Source organism: Mugil cephalus, chromosome 22 (genome assembly GCF_022458985.1).
Source record: "Mugil cephalus isolate CIBA_MC_2020 chromosome 22, CIBA_Mcephalus_1.1, whole genome shotgun sequence".
In the NCBI taxonomy this organism is placed as follows: domain Eukaryota; kingdom Metazoa; phylum Chordata; class Actinopteri; order Mugiliformes; family Mugilidae; genus Mugil; species Mugil cephalus.
The window spans coordinates 6,333,268-6,353,196 of NC_061791.1; the positions used below are offsets into that span (position 1 = coordinate 6,333,268).

Consider the following 19,929-nt stretch of genomic DNA (forward strand, 5'->3'; position numbering starts at 1 on the left):
TTAATAAATGGCTTTAGGTATTACGCTTTGCTTTGTTTGAAACGAATTTACTTTGCTTAATTTTACTTACTAAAAAAAGCAACCCATTTTTGACACATTTACTTCATTTATTAATCACCTCCACTCAATTGGAATCGTGAAAGACAAACCATATATATATATACACACACAGTATTTTTTTAACCTTATTTTACCTAAACGTTGTTTTATGTATTATGAGTTATTGAGGTTTATTAATCATTTCCACTCAAGTGGAATTCGTAGAAAAACATGAATGTGCTGTGTGTGCATCAGCCATACACTATATAACAAATATAGAGTCTAGTTTATCGTTTACCACTTTATAAAGGATAGAGGAAACAAACAAACAATAAGCAGGGTATAAACTACTGTCAGCTCAATTATATACCGTGCAAGTCCTTGTAACGTAACAGAAAATATTTATTTGTGGACAAAAAAACGATGGATTGCAGGCAGTTTAATCTCCATAAACACACACTACATTTGCTGCAAGAGCATTTTAATTTTCAACTGCAAAGAGATGAAGAAAACCTGTTAAAGTAGTTATTAAGCCAAGCTGTCATGAAAGTAATTTCTCTTCACAACACATGGGATTTTCACTCACATCATTCTGGGTGTGAAAATCTATTTTCAAGAACGGGTGACATGTAGATTCAGCCGGGAGAACTGCGAGGTTCATAAACCGACACCGCAGAAATCACATTTTCACGAGAAACAGAAAACAATCAAGACACACGGGCAGTTTAATCTTCTATAAATTAAACTCACATTGCACCACATCATTTAACTGTATCAACTGTACCAGGCAGACACCAATACTTCAACAAATACACCAGATTATTCCTCGCAGGTAAAAAAAAAAAAAAATCATTTCAGCTTTAAAGCACCATTCAAGAAAAGTACGATATGAACAGTTAGACAGTATAAGGAGGGACTCCTTCTGCTTTCACATACTTAAAAAAACTAGCACTTAAAGATGGGAAGTGTTTCAAGCTTCATGAAAGATTGTTTCTCGGGTATCAAAGTGCTCAGGTCAAAAAATGGCTCAGTAGTAAGACAGCATGCAGATACACACCAGTAAAAAGTGGTGTGTAAAGTTGAAAATGACTAAAAAATGATGGTTAAATCACAGAATTGCATCATGCTCTCTATCTGAATATCAAAAGTTTTATCCATCTGTGCTGGTGGTGGACTGAGAAGGCATTTACATCGTTACATCATTTACACAAGATAGTATATTCCCATTCAGAGTGAGGCTGCCGTCAGGGGAAATAAAATCCTCCACAGCTGATAATATTGAAATGACGTTCAGAAGATTCACCCTCAAACCAAAATACATCACAGCACAGTCGAGTCAAATGCTCTAACATAAACAGCGGCTTATTTAGCACAGAGCGAAAAGTCTCTACATCACATACAATAAAGTTCAGCCTTAATGCAACATGGATTAAGACATTTTTTAACCTGCTGATATTCACCTCCTCATTAACGCGGACTGAAAATGTGCTTACTCCTGATCACCAGGAAGTGCAGCCCTTTTACTATTTAATGCACCCTATCTTGCTTTTACAATATATTTAATTCTGTTTCATGTGCAAACTAATAACGTGCATGCAACATCGTCCCAAATCTGAAACAGCTGATCGTAAGGGGTTGTTTCACCCTACAGGAAATAAAGCATACGTGTGTAATGCCTTATTTTATTCTTGGAGAATGTAAAAAGTGTGCAGTGAAAATGTAAACTATGTATCTGAGAAGTGTTTCAGTTCAACATCCTGCAAGCGTCCCAAACGGCTGGTTTAGCTTTTTTTTTTTTTTGTAAGAAATTGTAGTACTTGGTTGGAAAATAGTATTTGGTTTTAGTTTTTTCTGTTTTGGAGCTGTGCGGGCAGTCATCACGCCACCCTCTGGAGGATGTAGAGGATGCCGATGTTGTCGATGGTGACAAAGGTGGAGAAATCGGACGACACGTGGATCTTCTTCAGAGCGCTCCCCGTCGGATAGAAGGTCTGCAGGGCTTCGCCTCTCTCCACACTCCACCACTGAATAGAAGACAAAGAAAGAGAAAGGTTGAAAGACTTAACAGACCGTTTATTTTTATATGAATGGGGGACAAATTGAGAAGAACAAGGGAAGACACAGTCAAGAAATTGGGACACGGAAACTGAGATTTCAGTATTTCTTCTAGGAAACAGCTCCCGGTTTCGTCTTGCACTTTTATGAACACTGCATGTTTTTAAATGAAATTAGCAGCTTAGAGTGAGACCTTCATATACACACAGTTTCTACAGTATGTGGCTCAAGCAAACGCCAACCTTCAGTGCTGAAAAATGAAGTCCTCAAAAACTGCAGTTCCTCAAATGGCCACTCGAGGCTCACTCCAAAAACAACATTAAATGAAATTAAAAGTTTGCAACAAAAATAAACAACAGAAAAACAGAACAAAACATAAAACAACCCACTGTTTTTATCTGTAGCTAATTTCCTCATTTACGACAACTTTACAGGGTTGAATTTTTATGCATCTGACCACCTTTAGATAATATCCAGGCTTAAAGTCATGCATAATTAAGGACAGGGCATAGATGCATTGAGTTAAAGTGGGCTGTTTTCACAGAATACCTGGTCACCTCAGATCAACCTCTTTTTATTTTTTCAACTAGGAGGAGGCAATTCCAAGATGGCAACCCCTGGTGCTACCGCGCTGAGCTTCAAAACCCCTTTTCAAGGACGTTAAGGAGGGTTCATCCATCTTTATATCCAGTCAGTTTTCTTTACGGGCGTTATGCATCTTTAACAACGCTGCATTTTACACAACGCATGAAGTACACATCAATTTAAAATAATAAAACATTTCCCTGGGACGAGTAAACCCTCGTAGAAGTCGTACAATGTGCACTGGGCTTTATCTGAAAAAGACAAAGATGAAATAACTCCGACAGGCTGAGAGCTTTACAACAGCTGCCTAGAAAACCGTAGTGAGTTTATAGTCTAATAATACCAGACTCACACATATACACACACAGGCTCCCGCAAACACATTGATACAGATACGCACAACCCCCGGCAGCCTCCCTGAGTGATTCTGTTTAATCTCAGTTTAAAGTTGACATTTTCCACTCAAGCCCCATCTCACGGGGATGAATCATCAAAGACACATCCAGTAAATAATTTAAAGCTTCTGTGCGTGCGTGTACATTCGACTTTGATAGTATTAAGCATGATAATGACACATCAAGAAAAAAAACATTGTACTTCTTCCAGCTAAATAAAAGACGACATGAGTCACGTCAGTAGGTTCGGTGGTGAGGTTACGTTTGTGATTGAGTGTTTAGGAAAGAAAGGAGAACAAATCCTTGACAGACAGGTGGACTGTTAGGGAGGAAGCGGCGGCGACAGATGCTTGGCTTACTGGGTGCACACAAGCACACACACCATTAACCACGCAGACCCTACAGCTACTTTAAGAAGAGCTTATATGCATATTTATGCATATCAAATAACAACCTTTGTCTTGCTGCACTGCGCTGCCACCGCTACGCACAAACAAAAAAAAACATGTTTGCTTTTCTACAATAATGTGCTTCAATGTGACTTTGTCATCCTTATCACTATATATATATACACACACATTAACTGCAGAGAACAGCCGAGTCACCTTGAAAATGCACACTTGCCTAGAGTGCTTTAAGATGTGCGGTCTACCTTATCTGGTATTTCAAATAACGCCCTCTGTGGCGTGAAGGTCGGGACAACACGCCAAAACGGCTTCAAAAGATTACGGCGACAACGAAGCCCGACCGAGCCTCGACCAAAGAGCTGCACCTGAACGCATCACAAACATTGCATCCCAACAGCCACCTGGCACAAGGAGTACGATGTGCACCTGCAGGGAAGGAAAACATCTTCATATCAGCAGGTGGCAGTAGTCTGTGTAGTCCCTCTAGGAAGCTAGGAAGAGCTACAAACGTATAACCTGCATCATGGTGATAAGTTACACTTTATTTACTCTAGATGAAAAGACAAGAAGAGCCGTCTGTGTGCCCTTTAAACTCTCTTCAACCAGACTCATCTTTCTCTATCTGCCGATGCAACATCCTGAATCGGAAAGTCTCCCACAGGGGTCCGACTAAAGGCTCGTTTAGGGTACTACTAGAAGTCGGGACATGTTACATTTCTGGGGAGGTGCACGTCAGGCTATGGAGTTAGGGTCTGCGTAGGGATGCAGAAGCATAAACCACCTATAATGATACTAGTGCAGGACACAGATCCAAAGCTACAGTCAAGTACACCAAGAAACAACCATTGGCTTGTCACAACCTTAAGTAACTGACTAATTTATCCTGAATGAGTTGATTAGGTCATTGGCCCAAAGCAAAATAAGAAGAAGTTAAACCTAGGTTACGTACAGTAGTAGTGATGGATCTCAAAATACAGTATAAATATTAGTTTTTACGGATAACGTGTCCTGTAAACACCCTACTCCTGGTCACCCACTGCCAAGTATGCGAGATAGTTTCCAAAGTAAGTATTCCAAATGCAAGAGTTATTCAAAGCCTTGTCCCAGTTTGACGCCATTACAAAGGTCACACCTGACAATAAATCCTTGTCCTGTTTAAAAGAACGAGATGACTCAGAGACCTGCTAACCCGCCGTTATTAATAATTCACTGTGCAAAGAGAAACCTTGCTTTTCTCTCATACTCGCGTCCTTTTCTCACCTACAGGACATCATTTGCCATGAGGCAGGAAATTGTTTTGCAAAAATCCTTATTAATTAGAGGAATAAAACAAAAAACAAAAAAAAAAAAATACATTCTGTACTTGTCTGAGGCTGCTTTACATAATCGCTAATATGTGTTTGTTAGCATAGTTTGCTGCTGCCTTTAGGGCTAAATGTGACCTAAGAGTAAACATGACATTTAGTCCAACTAATAAATTTTATATTTCTATATGATTTATAAACGTAAACACACAGTCTTATTCATCGGACTAAACTGAAGCGTTTACATGGACGCCTAATAATAATCTGATATAATAAATGTGTTTACATTATCCTTACATTAACCCTTACAGAATAGATTATGAGGAGCTGAATCTGGCCAATGTTATTAACAAACCTGCATTCAAAAAATGACCACATTAAATAGAGGAATTTGGTCATAAGAGACCTTTCTTTATTTCACTTGTTCCTGTTCACCACCATGTTTCTGTCCCTCTTGGAAACTCAACTGATGCTCTGTTGGCAAACATGAGCAGAAATACTGTATTTATTCTGACCGGCGAGAAGCTATCGAACCGGTTTAGATATAAAGAGCAAATATTTTCAAAAGCTTCTACCGTCCGAACCTGATTGTATAAATTCCTTCTGATCTGTTTCCACAGAGGTGATAACGTGAGGAATTTTTGTTCTAAATATGAGCAGAATACAAGCGTCAATGTAAACTCAGCCAAAGATATAACATAGCGAGGACATGTAGAAATGGTGTTTTACTTTGCATTTTGTCTGTAAGCTGAGGCAGCGGCATACACCGATCAGCCACAACATTATGACCACTCACAGGTGAAGTAAATAACATTGAATATCTTGTGACAACTCAATGTTCTGCTGGGAAACATGTGGACCTGGTATTTGTGTGGATGTTACTTAGACATGTATCACCCAAATAGACCAGTCCAGGATGCAATTCACTACCTCCCAAATCAATCAAGTATCTATGTGATGATCTACAGAGGCCTCAACCCAAAGGGTGCGTAAACTATAGAGGCTAAAAAAAATAATCTAAAAGTGATAACAGTTTCCATCCCTGAGCAAAGAACTTTTCAAGGTCACAGAATATTGCTTTTAATGCTCAGTAAAGTAGATCAGAAATCACCTTTTTTTTCCCCCCCAGAGATTAAGAGAAGAAGAGACTGTGGCTTCACAGAAAAAGAAGGACAAGATAAAGGCGGGATCGATTGGATCGGTGTAGGGCTGATACACAGCAGATACCACAGGAGGGAAAGAGACACTTGGCTTAGGTGTAATTGCATCTGAACAGAAGAAAAGATGGCTGCGGGCTGGCAAACAAAGAAATAACACTCACATGCCTCCTGCACCGCGCACACACACATACACGTATATATAAGAAGAACGAGGAGTCCAGGAAGAAGAAGAAGAAGAAGAATCCCACAACAAACAACGGCAGCAGGCGAACCATGAAAGTGTGTAAGAGGACCAAGAGGAGGAGAAACACTCCATAACTAATGAAAAGGAGATTAGCAGAGAGATGAAGTGTATGGAGAGAAAGCTGGTGCAAAATAAATGTTTGAAAAGAGTCAGCTGGCTCGGTGGAGAGACGGCAGAGGGAGACGTGTGGACAGAAAGTGTGAAAATGGTTTCAGATTGAGATTGCATCTACTACGAGAAGAGAAAAAGGCCATAAAATCACTACCTTAAATCATTTACACGGGAGGGCGGTAATGGAAAAGAGTGGACGGCATGTATTAAATGGGAAAAGGTGCACATGGAAAGAATGTAAATGATAGCAGCAACCAAAAAAAAAGACTAAAGGGGGATATGAAGATTAAAGACGCAAAGATGCCGAAAACTGAAAAACATTCATCAAAACAGCAACTGCATAATGGCTTCTTCCCTCTTGTGGGAATACACGGTGGCGTCTCGTGTGTTCGCGTGCGTGCACCGAGCGACCATATCCTCAGAGCAGATGGCTGATGTGCTGATATCCACGCAGTCACTGTGGGACCATTGATTTATGGGAGAGCCGGCGATGCGCAAAGATGCTAAATGACTCTAAGGTGTGAGCTACTGGCCGTGAGGACTGTGTGTATGTGTGTGTGTGTGTGTGTGTGTGTGTGTGTGTGTGTGAGACAATATTGGCTTTTATTTGAGGAGGCTGGAAGTATTCGCTAACATCCAGCATAAGCATCATGTTCTCCTTCTGTGCTGAGGCTGCAGAAATTACTGAGGTGGAAAAAAACATTACTTAGATGCAATAAAGACACACACAGGTGGGACTAAGTAGAACTATACTTAAAAAAAAGGCAATACAGCACCAAACAGTATTATATTCTCAATGCGTTTTACAGAGTAAATTCATACAATTAATGTATGTAGGTTATATAAAAGAGGTGATTATTCCATATAGCTGCTAGTATGTTTTGTAAACAGGTTTCTCTTAAGGCCTGGGGGCTCAGATATTAAAAGAAATGCAAACAGATTCAACAGGCTGAATCAGCTGTAAAGTAGCTGTCAGATATCCGAATAGTGTCACAGAGCGCGTTTACATGCACAGCTTAATCAAACTACGGTCAAAATTCAACTTTCTGAATGTTTACATGCAACAGAGAAAAACTAATAACTGACTGGAACATTTCCTCCTCCTCCACAGTAGGTGGCGATATGTGTCTTTTCAGCAGTGACCCATTACGTTATATAATAAACAAATGGAGTCGTTCATGCAGCAGACCAGTATTTCAAACAACACTTAGATAAATAATAGTTCAACTATTTTTAATCTCGTACGCAATGTGCGGGCTAATTATGGCGCAGACAAGATGGCACTATCCCTCAGGTAGTTCTTCTACTGACTCTGTTTACCTTCTTCTTCCTTCTTCCTTCTTCTACCTTCTTTTTCTTGGATGTTTTTGTTCCAGGATCATACACCAGAGCAGCATTTGTGAAACATGCACACAGGCGTTGTCTAGTTAAAGTCTGATTAAAGCGTATGCATGCCGGAGAAAAATGATTTCTAGTCGCATTATCTGGGTGTCTTAATCAGATGAGGAGGAACCCCTCATCGTGTAACGTGAAACGTGTTTACATGCACTCAAGTTGTCCAGTTAAAGTCAGATTAAGGCAATAATTAGTTTTTTCACGTGCATGTAAACGTACTGACAGATATTCATCAACTGACTGCTGGGTTCACATGACAAAACCCTCATGGTCTAATTCCCCAACCACTGGACCATGGACCTGTATCGGTCAACAAAGCAAGAAACGGTGAGATTTCCAAGTCGTTGAAGAGATTTCTTTCAGAGAAGAAAAGTCCCCACTGGCAGCAGACCTTGCTTACCTGTGTGACATCTTCAATTTGTTCACTGAAGTGGATTTGTCACTGCAGGGGAGACTGACAATCGTGTTCGCTTTTACGGATAAAGTCGTTCAAGTCAAGAAGCCGAACTGGAACAGTGACAAGTGGATGGGAACATATCTGACATGTTCCCGACATTAAGTTGGGGCCCATGTCTGACGTGGCTGTCAACAGAATTTGACCATTACCTCCCTTCACCGGAGATGACCAAAGAATTAAAAAAAAAAAAAAAAAGAATCCATTTGTTTCCAGGGAATCATCCATGACAGTGAGGGAAGATCCTCGAGCTTGCAGAGCTGGGGGCTAAAGATCATGTCTGACACGATATCTCTGTTGGATCAAAGTCAAGGTTGAATATCACCAGACGCAAAAGTAGAGATTTAATGTTGGATAAGCCCAGTTCTGGGTGTCCCCGAACAGAGGTGCAAAAACAGTTGAGGACCTGTGCTTTAGTCACCGATCAGCCACAACATTAAAACCACTCTCAGGAGAAGTAAAAACCTTCTTGTGACAATAATGTTCTGCTGGGAAACTTCTGGAACTGGCATTCATGTGGATGTTACTTAGACATGTAGCACCCACGTAGACCAGACCAGGTGCCTCCACCCCAGTGCAATGACACAGGCAGACACACAAAAACGGTTTAGAAAAGCATGAAGAACGGCACAAGGTGTTGACCTGGCCTCCAAATTCACTAGATCCCAAACTGATCAAGTATCTGTGTGATGATCCCCTTAAAGGCCCATTAACAAAATTCCTCAGAAGCCCCATGTCACAACTGTTTTGGAGGCACAAGGGAGACCTACACAATTAAGGGTGGGCATTGGCAAGGAATTCACGATACGATACGTATCACAATACTTGAGTCACGATACGATACATTATCGTGATATTATGATATTACAATATTCTACATAGTTCACTGAGAAATACACATTGCATATATGTACATCAGATGACAGTGATAATTCATTGGACAAACTGAGTAAAAAAACAAACAAAAAAAAAACAATATTAATCCAATTTTTTCCAATGATTTCCAATTTCTTGCACTCGTATATAAAAAATAGAGGTTAGAAGTCGTTCACGATCGGCCAAAACATCACTTTTTCTTTTGAAATCGATACTGTATCAGAAGAAGAAAAAATATCGCGATATATTGCCATATCCATATTTTTCCCACCCCTATACACAATATTACAAAGGTGGTTTTAATGTTGTGGCTGATGATCGGTGTATATTCTTAACGATCATTGCATTTCAATAATGCATTAGATAAGATTAAATATAGATCAGAAACAGAGGATGAGGAACATACGCTATCTGCTTTGACTGATGACACAAACCAACAAGGACCTCTGATCTCATATAGTCACACCATTGTTTGTTCAGATAAGCTCTATCTCAATGTCACGCTCACACACACACACACAGACACACACAGGTCAAAGCCATCATCTGGGAGAGCTGTGATAGTTGCTGTGTAAGTGTGACTAACCCTATTTCATTTCAGCAAACAGGAGAGGAGCACCGGGCCGTCGCCATCAGCTGCAGCGGGGCTAAATAGGTCTGCTTATTCAGGCTACCTGAGGGAAAGTCAGCACCACTTACATAACTAGAAAAAAAAAAAAAAAAAAAACTATCTGTGTGTTCTTGTGAGGGCCACAGCGATGCTTATGTGCGAGCCAGCGCACAGTTGGGTCTTTCAGAGGGGTGGAGGGGGGAAGTAATTCATCTTCCTCTTACATAAATAGCTTCAATTCCGAGTCCGGTGGGAATAGGTACACTTTCGAAGCTTCATAAGAACCGGCCAGAGCACAATGAGTGGAGGCAGGAAGAGGGAGATTAAAGTAAGAGGGGTGATGCCAGCTGGAGTAGATTGAGGTGATTTTGTAAGGCCACTTCCATTTCATAAAGAAAAAGTGAGAGTTCTGCGTGTGACCAGGTCAAGAGTGAAGCAGAGAGGGACGCAGTGCGACTCTTGGGGGTGAATTATTCATCTAAGGCGCCGTCTACTGAAATATTGATGCTCAGACAATCCTCCACACATCTCCCCACACGCCCGTCTTCACTTTCTCTCACCTGCAACTCGTTCTACATCACAGGAAACAGTAAGGAACGTGTAAATACTCCTGCACACAGCGGGAAAAGATCAATGAGCTACGCAGATTCTTTCTATCATTAGCAACTTATTGTTCTTTCTCTCTCGCACACTTCTATTTCCGTCAAAAACATAGAGACGTACAGTACATGAATAGAAAAACCATAGAGAGTGAGTGAGAGCTTGTAATGGGGGAGAGAAAACGGGGGAAACATCAAATGAGAAAGTGAGAGACAAGATGGAAGAGACGCAGAAATATTAAAATGCATACGTGACAAACTGAAAAGGAAGTAAGGACGATTTCTAAAAAAATAAATAAAAATGGGACAGCACTTAAAATGCAACCTACCACCAAAAATATCTTGTGTTGTCACCGGTGGCCTTTTGCAATGAGATATTATTATAAAGTAACAATATTTTTTTGCATTAAGGTAAGGATCCTTGCAAAACTACAAAACAACACAGAAAATCAAAGGAGGCTGACTTTTCTTTATGCTAAGCTAGCTGTCAGTTAGCAGATAGCGGAAATACAACACTTTTACTTGGGTGTAAAAATACCATTAGGTCTCTGCTGGTTGCCAGGCAGATTAATTAAAGGAACATTGCAAAAATATTGTCTCCCCCTTCTGGCAGTGACAGGAATGACACACACAGTATCCATACATGTACTGTATGACGTGTCCCCACAGTTTTCCCTGTCCAAACTCTTTCTCCAGAGTTCTCTAAAGTGGAAAATGTGGAAAATTTGTATTTCCATTACCCTTAGAAATGCTCGAAACCTAAATATTGCAATAAAAAACTGGTAACTGGTGGAAACACCTCCATTTTGGAAAACCTCTGAAATATCACTTTTACGCTCTCATGAGGTGGTTTTTCAGACACTTTTTCCGCAATTCCCCGTCACCAGAGATGACGCAGGGGGTCATGTGACCAGTTCATTTGAAGTCCATCACTTCAAAGTAAAGTCCCGCTATGTGATGAGAATTCAAGAGAATTATGGGATATCGCGAGATTTTGCAAAAAAAACATAATGGAAACACATCTAATGACTGGTTTCAGTTTTAGACTCTAATCCTTTCTCTATTTCTTTCTTCCTGACGGTGAAGTCATATGTCCACGGACATACTTAAAATACGGCCTACTGCACAGTATAGAATCTCTTGACACTTACATTGAAATTCTTCCATGCATTGAGGCCCATTTCGTCCTCTGGTTTCAGGTAACAGCCACATTTGGTGCAAAATGCAGAAACAATGGTCAACACCAATCATCTCGCTCCACTTCTCACCCTCATCACTGATCCACCGTCTCCACTCAATTCATCTTGGTGTGAATAGAACAGAGAGAGCCTTCTTCTCCAGCCAGGGATTCAATTAACCCTGGCTTAATGAGCAACACTGGGGGAAAACAACTGCCTCCCAGAGACAGATAAATATTTCACCAGCATGTGTTTGTACCCCGAGCCCGACAACAAGAGCACAGAAACCGGGCCATGTTGCTTCCAAAGCATAACTCACATTAAGTTCTTCTCCCTTGCAGAAAAAAAATACCAAAAGGTTCAACGGGTGTAAGGAAAACTTTACTACTCTGAATTTTTAATTTTTTTTGTTGCTGTTTAGAAACAAAAGAAAATGAAGAATGGTTTTGGGGGGAAAAAAAAGACAGATGCACTTGCAGGGATCTGTTTTGCATCTTATGAGTGTGTGAAGGTATTTTTAGAGACAGGTCTGCCTCCATATCGGAGGAGCACGGCGGGATGCTTATTTGTGAAACAGCGTGAGGGGAAGAGAGGCTATGAATGAACTCAAAACTGCGAACGATGCCTGAACCAACACGGTGGCCTGTTACGTTCGCTCATTTGCATAAATGTCCTCTTGAAAAAGGTCCACAGCTATCTGCGCACAAACGTTATTTCCGCCTGGACCCGGTTTTTGAAGGAGGTCTAAGTGGTGGGATCAAAGTTAAAAGCTAAAGGGTGCAGCATCACGCAGTAGCAGTAATATAAAAGACGGCTGTCTACTTGTTGTTGCACCGCTTCAAAGATTAAATTGTAGTTGAGATTAAAATATCAACAAAAGGAGAAAGTCTGTAAATTCCCAAGCAGCCATAAAAGTTGCAGCTATTAATAAAGCTGGAACTCATCGTATTAATAGACTTCATTTCATTCCACAGCACTAGACATGTGTCAAAACTCTCCCACAGGCTTATTGCATGTCAAAATATAAAAAAAATAAATAAATAAATAAAAGACAAAGCAGATCTGAAGGTTTTCTCTCAAGGCTAAACATCAGTCAGTCCAAGTATTCATATAATCAGTCTTTCGCTAGGGCTGATTTTTCCTTTCATAAGTCATAAACATGATTTGTTGCATATGCGAGCGCCTTTGATTGGAAATAATATCACTTGGATGTTATTTCCAATCAAAGGGGCTCTTCAAAAAAAAAGATTTTCATACCTAAGTATGACAGTTATTTCAGATGTAGCATCAAAACAGGAAACAGGATCAGGAGCTGTAGTTTATAGCAAAACATTATGACCACCTTCCTAATATTATGTAGATCCATAACAAGAGGAATGGACATGGACACCCTTCTGAGGGGGTCCTGTGGTGTCTGGCAACAGATTGGGATGGGGGAGTGTCCTTTGTGGATCATCCCACAGATACTTGATCAGTTTGGAATCTAGTGAATTTGGAGGCCAGGTCAACACCTTGTGCTGTTCTTCGCGTTTTTTAAATTGTTACTAAACCATTTTTGTGTGTGTCTGTGTCAGGCTGCTGACATCAGGGAGTGTCATTGCTATGGGGTGGGGTTGCCTGGTCTGGTCTAGGTGGGTGGTACATGTCTCACGAATGGCAGGTCCAAAAGTATCCCAACGGGACCTTGTATTGTCACAACATTGTCAATGTTATTTACTTTTCCTGTCAATGGTTTTAATGTTGTGGTGGATTGACATATATGCAACAAGTCATATTTCTGAGTTCTGAATCAAAAATTACCCTCAGACAGAGGAGCAACATAACTTTAGCTTCAGACAAAGGAATAAATATGACTGATGTTTAGCCTTGAGGAGGCTCCTTCAATCTTCAGTCTCCACAGGCCGTCCATCCCTCGGAGAGGTGGCTACATTTACTCTGTCCTCTTCCCTCCGAGCCCACGCAGCGCGCTGCTACGTAACCGTTTCTTAACCTTTGACAGATTCTCCATCCATCAGCTGTCTCTTCAGCGAAGGTCAGCGCAACCTTCCCTCCTTTTACTCCGTCTCATCTCCCCGCTCTCCTACCTCGCTTCCTTTAGAGCGATGGCTGACTATAACAGTTCACCGGCTGCCGAGGCCTCGTTAGGACGACGGCTCGGGCTGAGAAAGCAGCAGAGAGACAGATTTAGACGTGATAGCTGAAACCCATCTCCCGGCCTTCTCTAAAATGGCTTTACTTTGGCGTGCTGCACCATTAAAAAATAATTTTCACATCAGGAACAATCGCGCAGGGGTGTGAAAATGTAAAAAGCTTGCCAGTGTTACCTTCCAGGGGATGAGTCGTGAGGTTACCAGAAGTGGACGGACAAAGAAACTGACAGCAGCAGAAATAAATTTTTAAAAAAAAAAACTGGTGAAGGTGTGAAACAGAGAGATAACATCAGAGGAGAACACAGGACGAACAGACCTTATGGGAACTCAGAGACAGAAAAATAGGGGAATAAAAGCTGGGGGAGTGTCAGAGGGCGAGATAAGGTGAAATTGTGTTTCTCTCTTTCTCCTCCATCACAGGTGTGACTGATAAGTGATGTCTGACAACAGTGGTGGCAGGGGAGAACTGTCATCTAAAGCACTCCAATCCATCAGGGCATACAGTGTGTGTGTGTGTGTTAGAAATGTCATTGGGTGCATGTGTTAACATAGGAGCGTCAAGAGACAGAAAAGATAAAGAAAAGCAATGTGTGTGTCGCTATTGTCCCGTTTCTAATAACATGCCCTTCACCGGGTTGACACAGAAATCTAATATGCACTAATGCACGTGAAGAGTCAGAAATTATACGTAACAGGAGCATATCTGCCCTTCATTGCAAAATGTAGCTACCTGCAGACAATTAGCATCAGTAACATCAGTCATAATATAGAGATCTTTTGTCTGATATGTCCGCAATTGTAAACATATTTTCTATAGACCCCTTAACAGTTTGTACACAGTGTGGCTTTTTTGAGGGGCGGGGCTTAGCTGGAGGCAAAACATCTCAAACACTTTAGCCTGTAAACGGCGGTTAGCGTATTTCAACGGACTGTTTTTGCAATAATGGGCAAGGAAAACGCATATTTTAGAGAATATACTAATATACTCACTCACTGAGACCGTGAGTGCTATTTCAAAAAGTTGACTCTGACTGATGGGACTATATTCACCAACCTCTACACTCTACACTCACTCACTGGATGGACGATTTGACCAAAGGGACACAGAGGGGACGAAGTCTGGTCTTTCTTTATCAAGTGAAGCCTTTCCAACAAAGATATAACAAGAAGTGGAACCACTGTGGAGAGTAACATAATAAGTGTAAGTTCTGCATGGACACCCTTGAAACGTTGCATAATGTTGCATTAGCTAGTGGTTAGCATCAGCATGTATCAAGAATTCTCCAAATAATGAGTTGATTAATTATTTATCTTTATTTCAGTCAAAATTTATTCTAACCCATAACATTATACAGGCTGAAACTGATGATGTATTAGATATTAATCTTACCTGATATCAAGTGTGTGCTGCAAACAGAGAGTTGTTGATGATTGTCTCACAGGAATGTTTTCTTTTAAACGCATTCAACCAAGGTCGTTTACGACTGGCAGTGGCTGGTATGCCACTGCCAAACTTCAAGTAGGTGTTTTTGATTATTTTTTCATTTATTTATTTCAGTTTTGGAACCAAAAAATACAGCAAGACGACATTCTCCTGGTTGACAGTGACAGTGTTGGCCTCAAGCTTGTCTGTGTTTTGCCTCCAGCTAACACCGTGATGTTTTTGTTTTTTTTTGGCTCTCACCAATGAGGAATGATCATTGCCTTTATAGACTATTATCTAATCTATTTTTATTTTTTTTGTATCCCTCCTAGGCTCTATATCATGCTTCCTTCCCAGCGGAGACAGTGAATTCATAGAACCATAGTCACATTCATAACTATCCTCTTCCGCATTAGAGCATCTCCTCTTTTAAATCCTGGTAAACCTGGCAAAAAAAAAATAAAACTATATATTTGAAAGTTGAACTTTGTAAGTCGACTGCAAATTCAAACTCAAGGGCTCCTAAGCATTTAATTTGGGGATCACTACCTGGCTGAAGTTTTAAGGTCTTAGCTCTCATAATTCCCCTTGATTAGATTTCCGCCCATGTTTAAGGATCCCAGTATTCAGTTGTAGTACTTCAGAGTACCCACGTTTCCTGATTAAGGCTGAATAGATTAAATCACACACATATCCTCGTTTTTCTGAATCTGAGAAACTGTTCGTCTTCTAACTCTGTGTCAGAGTTTACAGGGACAGAAAGAGATTTTGTTTTGCAACATGATGAGGTGTGAATTATTCTGGGCTGCTGGGCGTGTGTTTGTTCGTGCAGTCGGGATGAGCCTTTTCACACCTGCCGCCTCCCTCTTGGACCATGGCACTGTGACGGATTGTCTCATTGCCGTTTGGGGGATTTGTGTGTGTGTAAAGGGCAGGTGTGAGACAGGTACAGCGTTTTCTGGCAGGACCCGGAGCAGAAGAAAGAAGAAGGACTGATGGGAGTCAGTGCAGGATGTGACGGCCTCTCTCGGAGGGCTGGACTACACCACAACCCGACACACATTACAGGTTTTGCAGCAAAATACAACCAATTGTTGTTTTTTTTTAGTTTTTTTGTCAAAACACTGATGAGTAAGAGCATAACAAATGCTTAATTACACAATCTACACCGGTACCTGCTCACAACAGGGGACTGGACAAGCACAAACCCCCACACAACGGCCTGCTGCTTTTAATTACACTCACACCTTTTCACTCGGCCATACAGGGAAGGGGGTGGGGGGTGGATAATACCGCGCAGTAAGAACAAGAAAGGCGGAGAAAAATAAAGCAAACTGAGAGATGATTAAGGCAGGAGTACTGACACCAGGACAAACAAGAAACCGCCGTTCTGCGCGGGGAGCCGCGGAGACGGATAGAAAAAGAGGCAAACAACAAGAGCTCCTCATGCTGCAGGCCTCACGTTGCATCCTATCAACCCATCATCTGAGCGAGAGCCATGGGAGACATCACCCGCTGCCGCCGCTCTGGCTCTTATCCGACCAATAACAACATCATTCTGTTTAGCAGCAGCAGCAATAACACGCGGCGTCACTCTGCAGAAAAGCTTCTGGAGCTCGGAGCTGCGATCACAGGGCTGAAAACACTCACAGATAAGAAAAGCAAACCTCTTACACTTGGCTTACAACACACATTCTAGTAAACAGTGTTAAAACTTCTGAATAGTGTTTAAGTAGTTAATTGCGACACATTTAGTCTGTAACCAATTACATAATTATTGTTGTAATTTCGCAAACATTGCATAAAGGGGTTATGTTTATGTTAAATCTAAATTATCCTCATCATAGTACTTAGAAAACGCCCCAGTGAAAGATGGGTTTGTCTTCTTCTTCTTATTATTATTATTATCATTATTATTGTTTTTTTACAGGACCTTAGAGCATTTTCTTAAAGTTAGGTCTGAATCTCACCTCAGCATCAAAGAAAGCTGGAAAAAGGTTACGTACGTTACTTCTGTGCACAAATGAGAGTCGCTGCAGCATTTCAATAGTGCTGCAATAGTGGGTGGAGCACGACTTCACACAGTTTCATCTCTGATCTGAGATGAATTAGAAACACTGCCACTTTTAAACGTAGGCTAAAAACCCATCTCCTCAACCTGGAATTTAAGTCATAGTCTTACAGTTATTTTATTTTATCCTACAGCTTTATATACTTCTATTTTTATTACTTTTGATTGTTGTTTCATTTTGAGGGTTTCTATATTTTTATTTCAGAATTGTAATTCATTCTATTTTTAATATTTTTATATTTTATTTCTGATATTGATCTTTTATTATTTTAAATTTACTAATTTTTACAGTTTGCATTACTGTCCCATTTCTTGTTTCAATTTAAATGTGTATTTTTGTCAATCACAATGTAAAGCAATGACATTCATTTGTTTGATTGATTTATTGATTGATTGATTGATTGATTGATTGATTGATTGATTGATTGATTGATTGATTGATTGAGTCCATGGACCCAACAAAACTACCTCTACATAGTTCTGTTTAAAAGGTTAAGCTGTATTTTGAGTGTCAAGGTCTTAATGAGCAAATACCTTTTCAGTCATGCAACACTGGTTATATATATAATTTAAGTGCTTTAAAGAGCAACTTAACACGAGGCTGAAAAATAGTAATTTGCTGCCGTCTCTGTTGGCTGGAGACACGTTTTAATAACAGGTGCGGACACGTGTACTTAAAGCCGGCCAGTCGCAATCACATTGCCCAGGGCGGATGCTAATGTGGGCCAGAGAGAGAGTTTTTAAGGCTGACTCACCCCTTAGCCATGACCAGAACCACCTACTTGTAGTTATAGTCAGAAGTTTGCTTTGTTGCACCTGTAATGACCCCCACTTGAGTCATGGAGTAAATCACCGCGGTGAGTTTGACGGTGGAGGTCGGCAGTAGCTCTTTAAAACAATGGTTCCTCAACCTTTTCCAAGTCAAAAATTTTCATGGCCCACCTCCGCACCCCAAAAATACAGAGGACATATAAAGGACTGAATACAGGAGAAACGTGTAGGAGATATCCACACACACATCAATCATTCAGGGAGCTGTCCATCAGCACCACATTAATTAACGCTTATATTAAAAATAATAATTTGACATCCAAAATCAGCGCTTAGGGTTACACTGTAGAATCTTCCTTCCTATGTATCTAACATGGCGCCCATGATTTGACTTGGCCAGACTCTCTCTAATATATGGCTCTGCTGATAAATACAGACTACTGCCACCTGCAGGTGTGGAGGACGTATTTCCTTTCAGACAGGGGACGAAGGTATGTCCTAGCTGGACATTAGCTGCAGTCTTCAAGTGAAACTTTTTAGTCCTGACACAGACAATGTGAGGCGACGTCACAGTCGCCCGTCAGTACCGTGACCGTTGAGGAATTTCAGCGAGAACGACGTGAAAGAAAATGTCAGAAATGCTGCTTTCTGGAAAACATTCAATAATTTCTATTTTTAAAACACAAGTGCCTCATACGCCTCATAATCCATAGCCAAATTGGTTTTCTTTTGGTATTCAGGCCAAACTTCAATATCAATCAGTCCACATCCATGATCCAAAAGCACATCTTACACAATCCCACTGATCCTCCATAATGAGATCTCTCCCTTACACCAGCTGAGGATAAACACACAAACCGAAAAAAAAAACCCTCACGAGCACGTTCGCATGACTGCCAAGACTTTTTTCTGAGATTGACAGAAAAATAATTAGGGCAGAATCGTCGCTCCGCGAGTCGTCTCTGGATGTCAGCAAACAACTTATCTGACCGCAGTTCAGTTTTCATTATCGTATCCACGACTCGGAAACACGGGAGAGCACGAGAGAGAGGATTTTAAATATCAGCTTAGTTAGTATCAAGTCCATAAAACTGAAGACGTTTGTTAATTGAGCACGGAGACGCGCTGACAATAGTCATTAAAACAGATAGACAAGTTATTATTGTTGCTCTCTCGCTCTGTGGGCTACATTATCTGTCATAAGAGGTGCACACTCAGCTGCGGTGATTACTGCTGACAGACGGGACGGCCGCTCGTCGCCCTCGCGGGCTGACACACGTTTAATCGATCAAGGCTCACGACTCAGGGGGGTTCACCCTTTAAGACGGGCAGAATAATCCATCACCTCTCCTCACATCCACAAGCTCATCCATCAAGTCAACACACTCGGCTGGAGAGGAGGGAGACGGTCTGCGAACCGAGAGTAATGAAGTGATCTGATTTCGAGGATAATTATGGCTGCCATCACGGTGTGATGCAAGATGATGCTTATGAGCTCTACATTACTGCAGCCCTGCCGGTAAAGTTGACTAATAAACACCGAGAAGAGTTTATTACATAAAGGCTTAACCCTTTTAAAACCGAACGGACCCTGCTAACAACATCCTGTTTCCAGAAAACCACAGGGCGCCCTCAGAAGACCTGCGCTCCATTCTCTGATGAGTCACATCTGATTTGGAGGCGCAAGGGTCATAATGTTACGCCTGATCGGAGTCGTTAATAGTTTAAATTTGCAAGTCGCGTATCAGGACTTTACTTTTTCCTTCTCTCATGAATCATCTCGTGACCCCCTCGGGTTTTATCCGCCGCTCCTGCAGCCTAAATAAAACTGTACATAAAGTTACGCGTCCTCCGTGACGTCAACCGGCTCCAGTGTGACGGCGTCTGCCTCTGCCTGACACCTGGCTAATTAAAGAGAAATACGAAGCGGAGCATTAATGGAGGTGAGGCTGAGCAAGACGTCACTATCTCGAGGGTTTCATCTCTACCTCTATATATAGAGATAAAAGGCTGCAGGCTGTAAATATGTTTATTTCTGATGGAGAGTGGGTCATTTTAACACTCCGTACTTCTTTTCAACCCAACAAATGGGCATCTTGATC

The 19,929-nt window shown here is 41.1% G+C and overlaps 1 protein-coding gene across 2 annotated transcripts in view; it reads right to left on the reverse strand.

The window, feature by feature from the left end:
* Nucleotides 1–499: 499 nt before the first annotated feature.
* apaf1 (apoptotic peptidase activating factor 1) overlaps nt 500–19,929 on the reverse strand; it is a 45,050-nt gene continuing 25,620 nt past the window's right edge. For both annotated transcript variants that reach the window (XM_047575605.1, XM_047575604.1), the window contains one exon: nt 500–2,063. In XM_047575605.1, the coding sequence (XP_047431561.1) occupies nt 1,917–2,063 (147 nt within the window). In that variant the 3' untranslated portion in view covers nt 500–1,916. The remainder of the gene's footprint in view (nt 2,064–19,929) is intronic.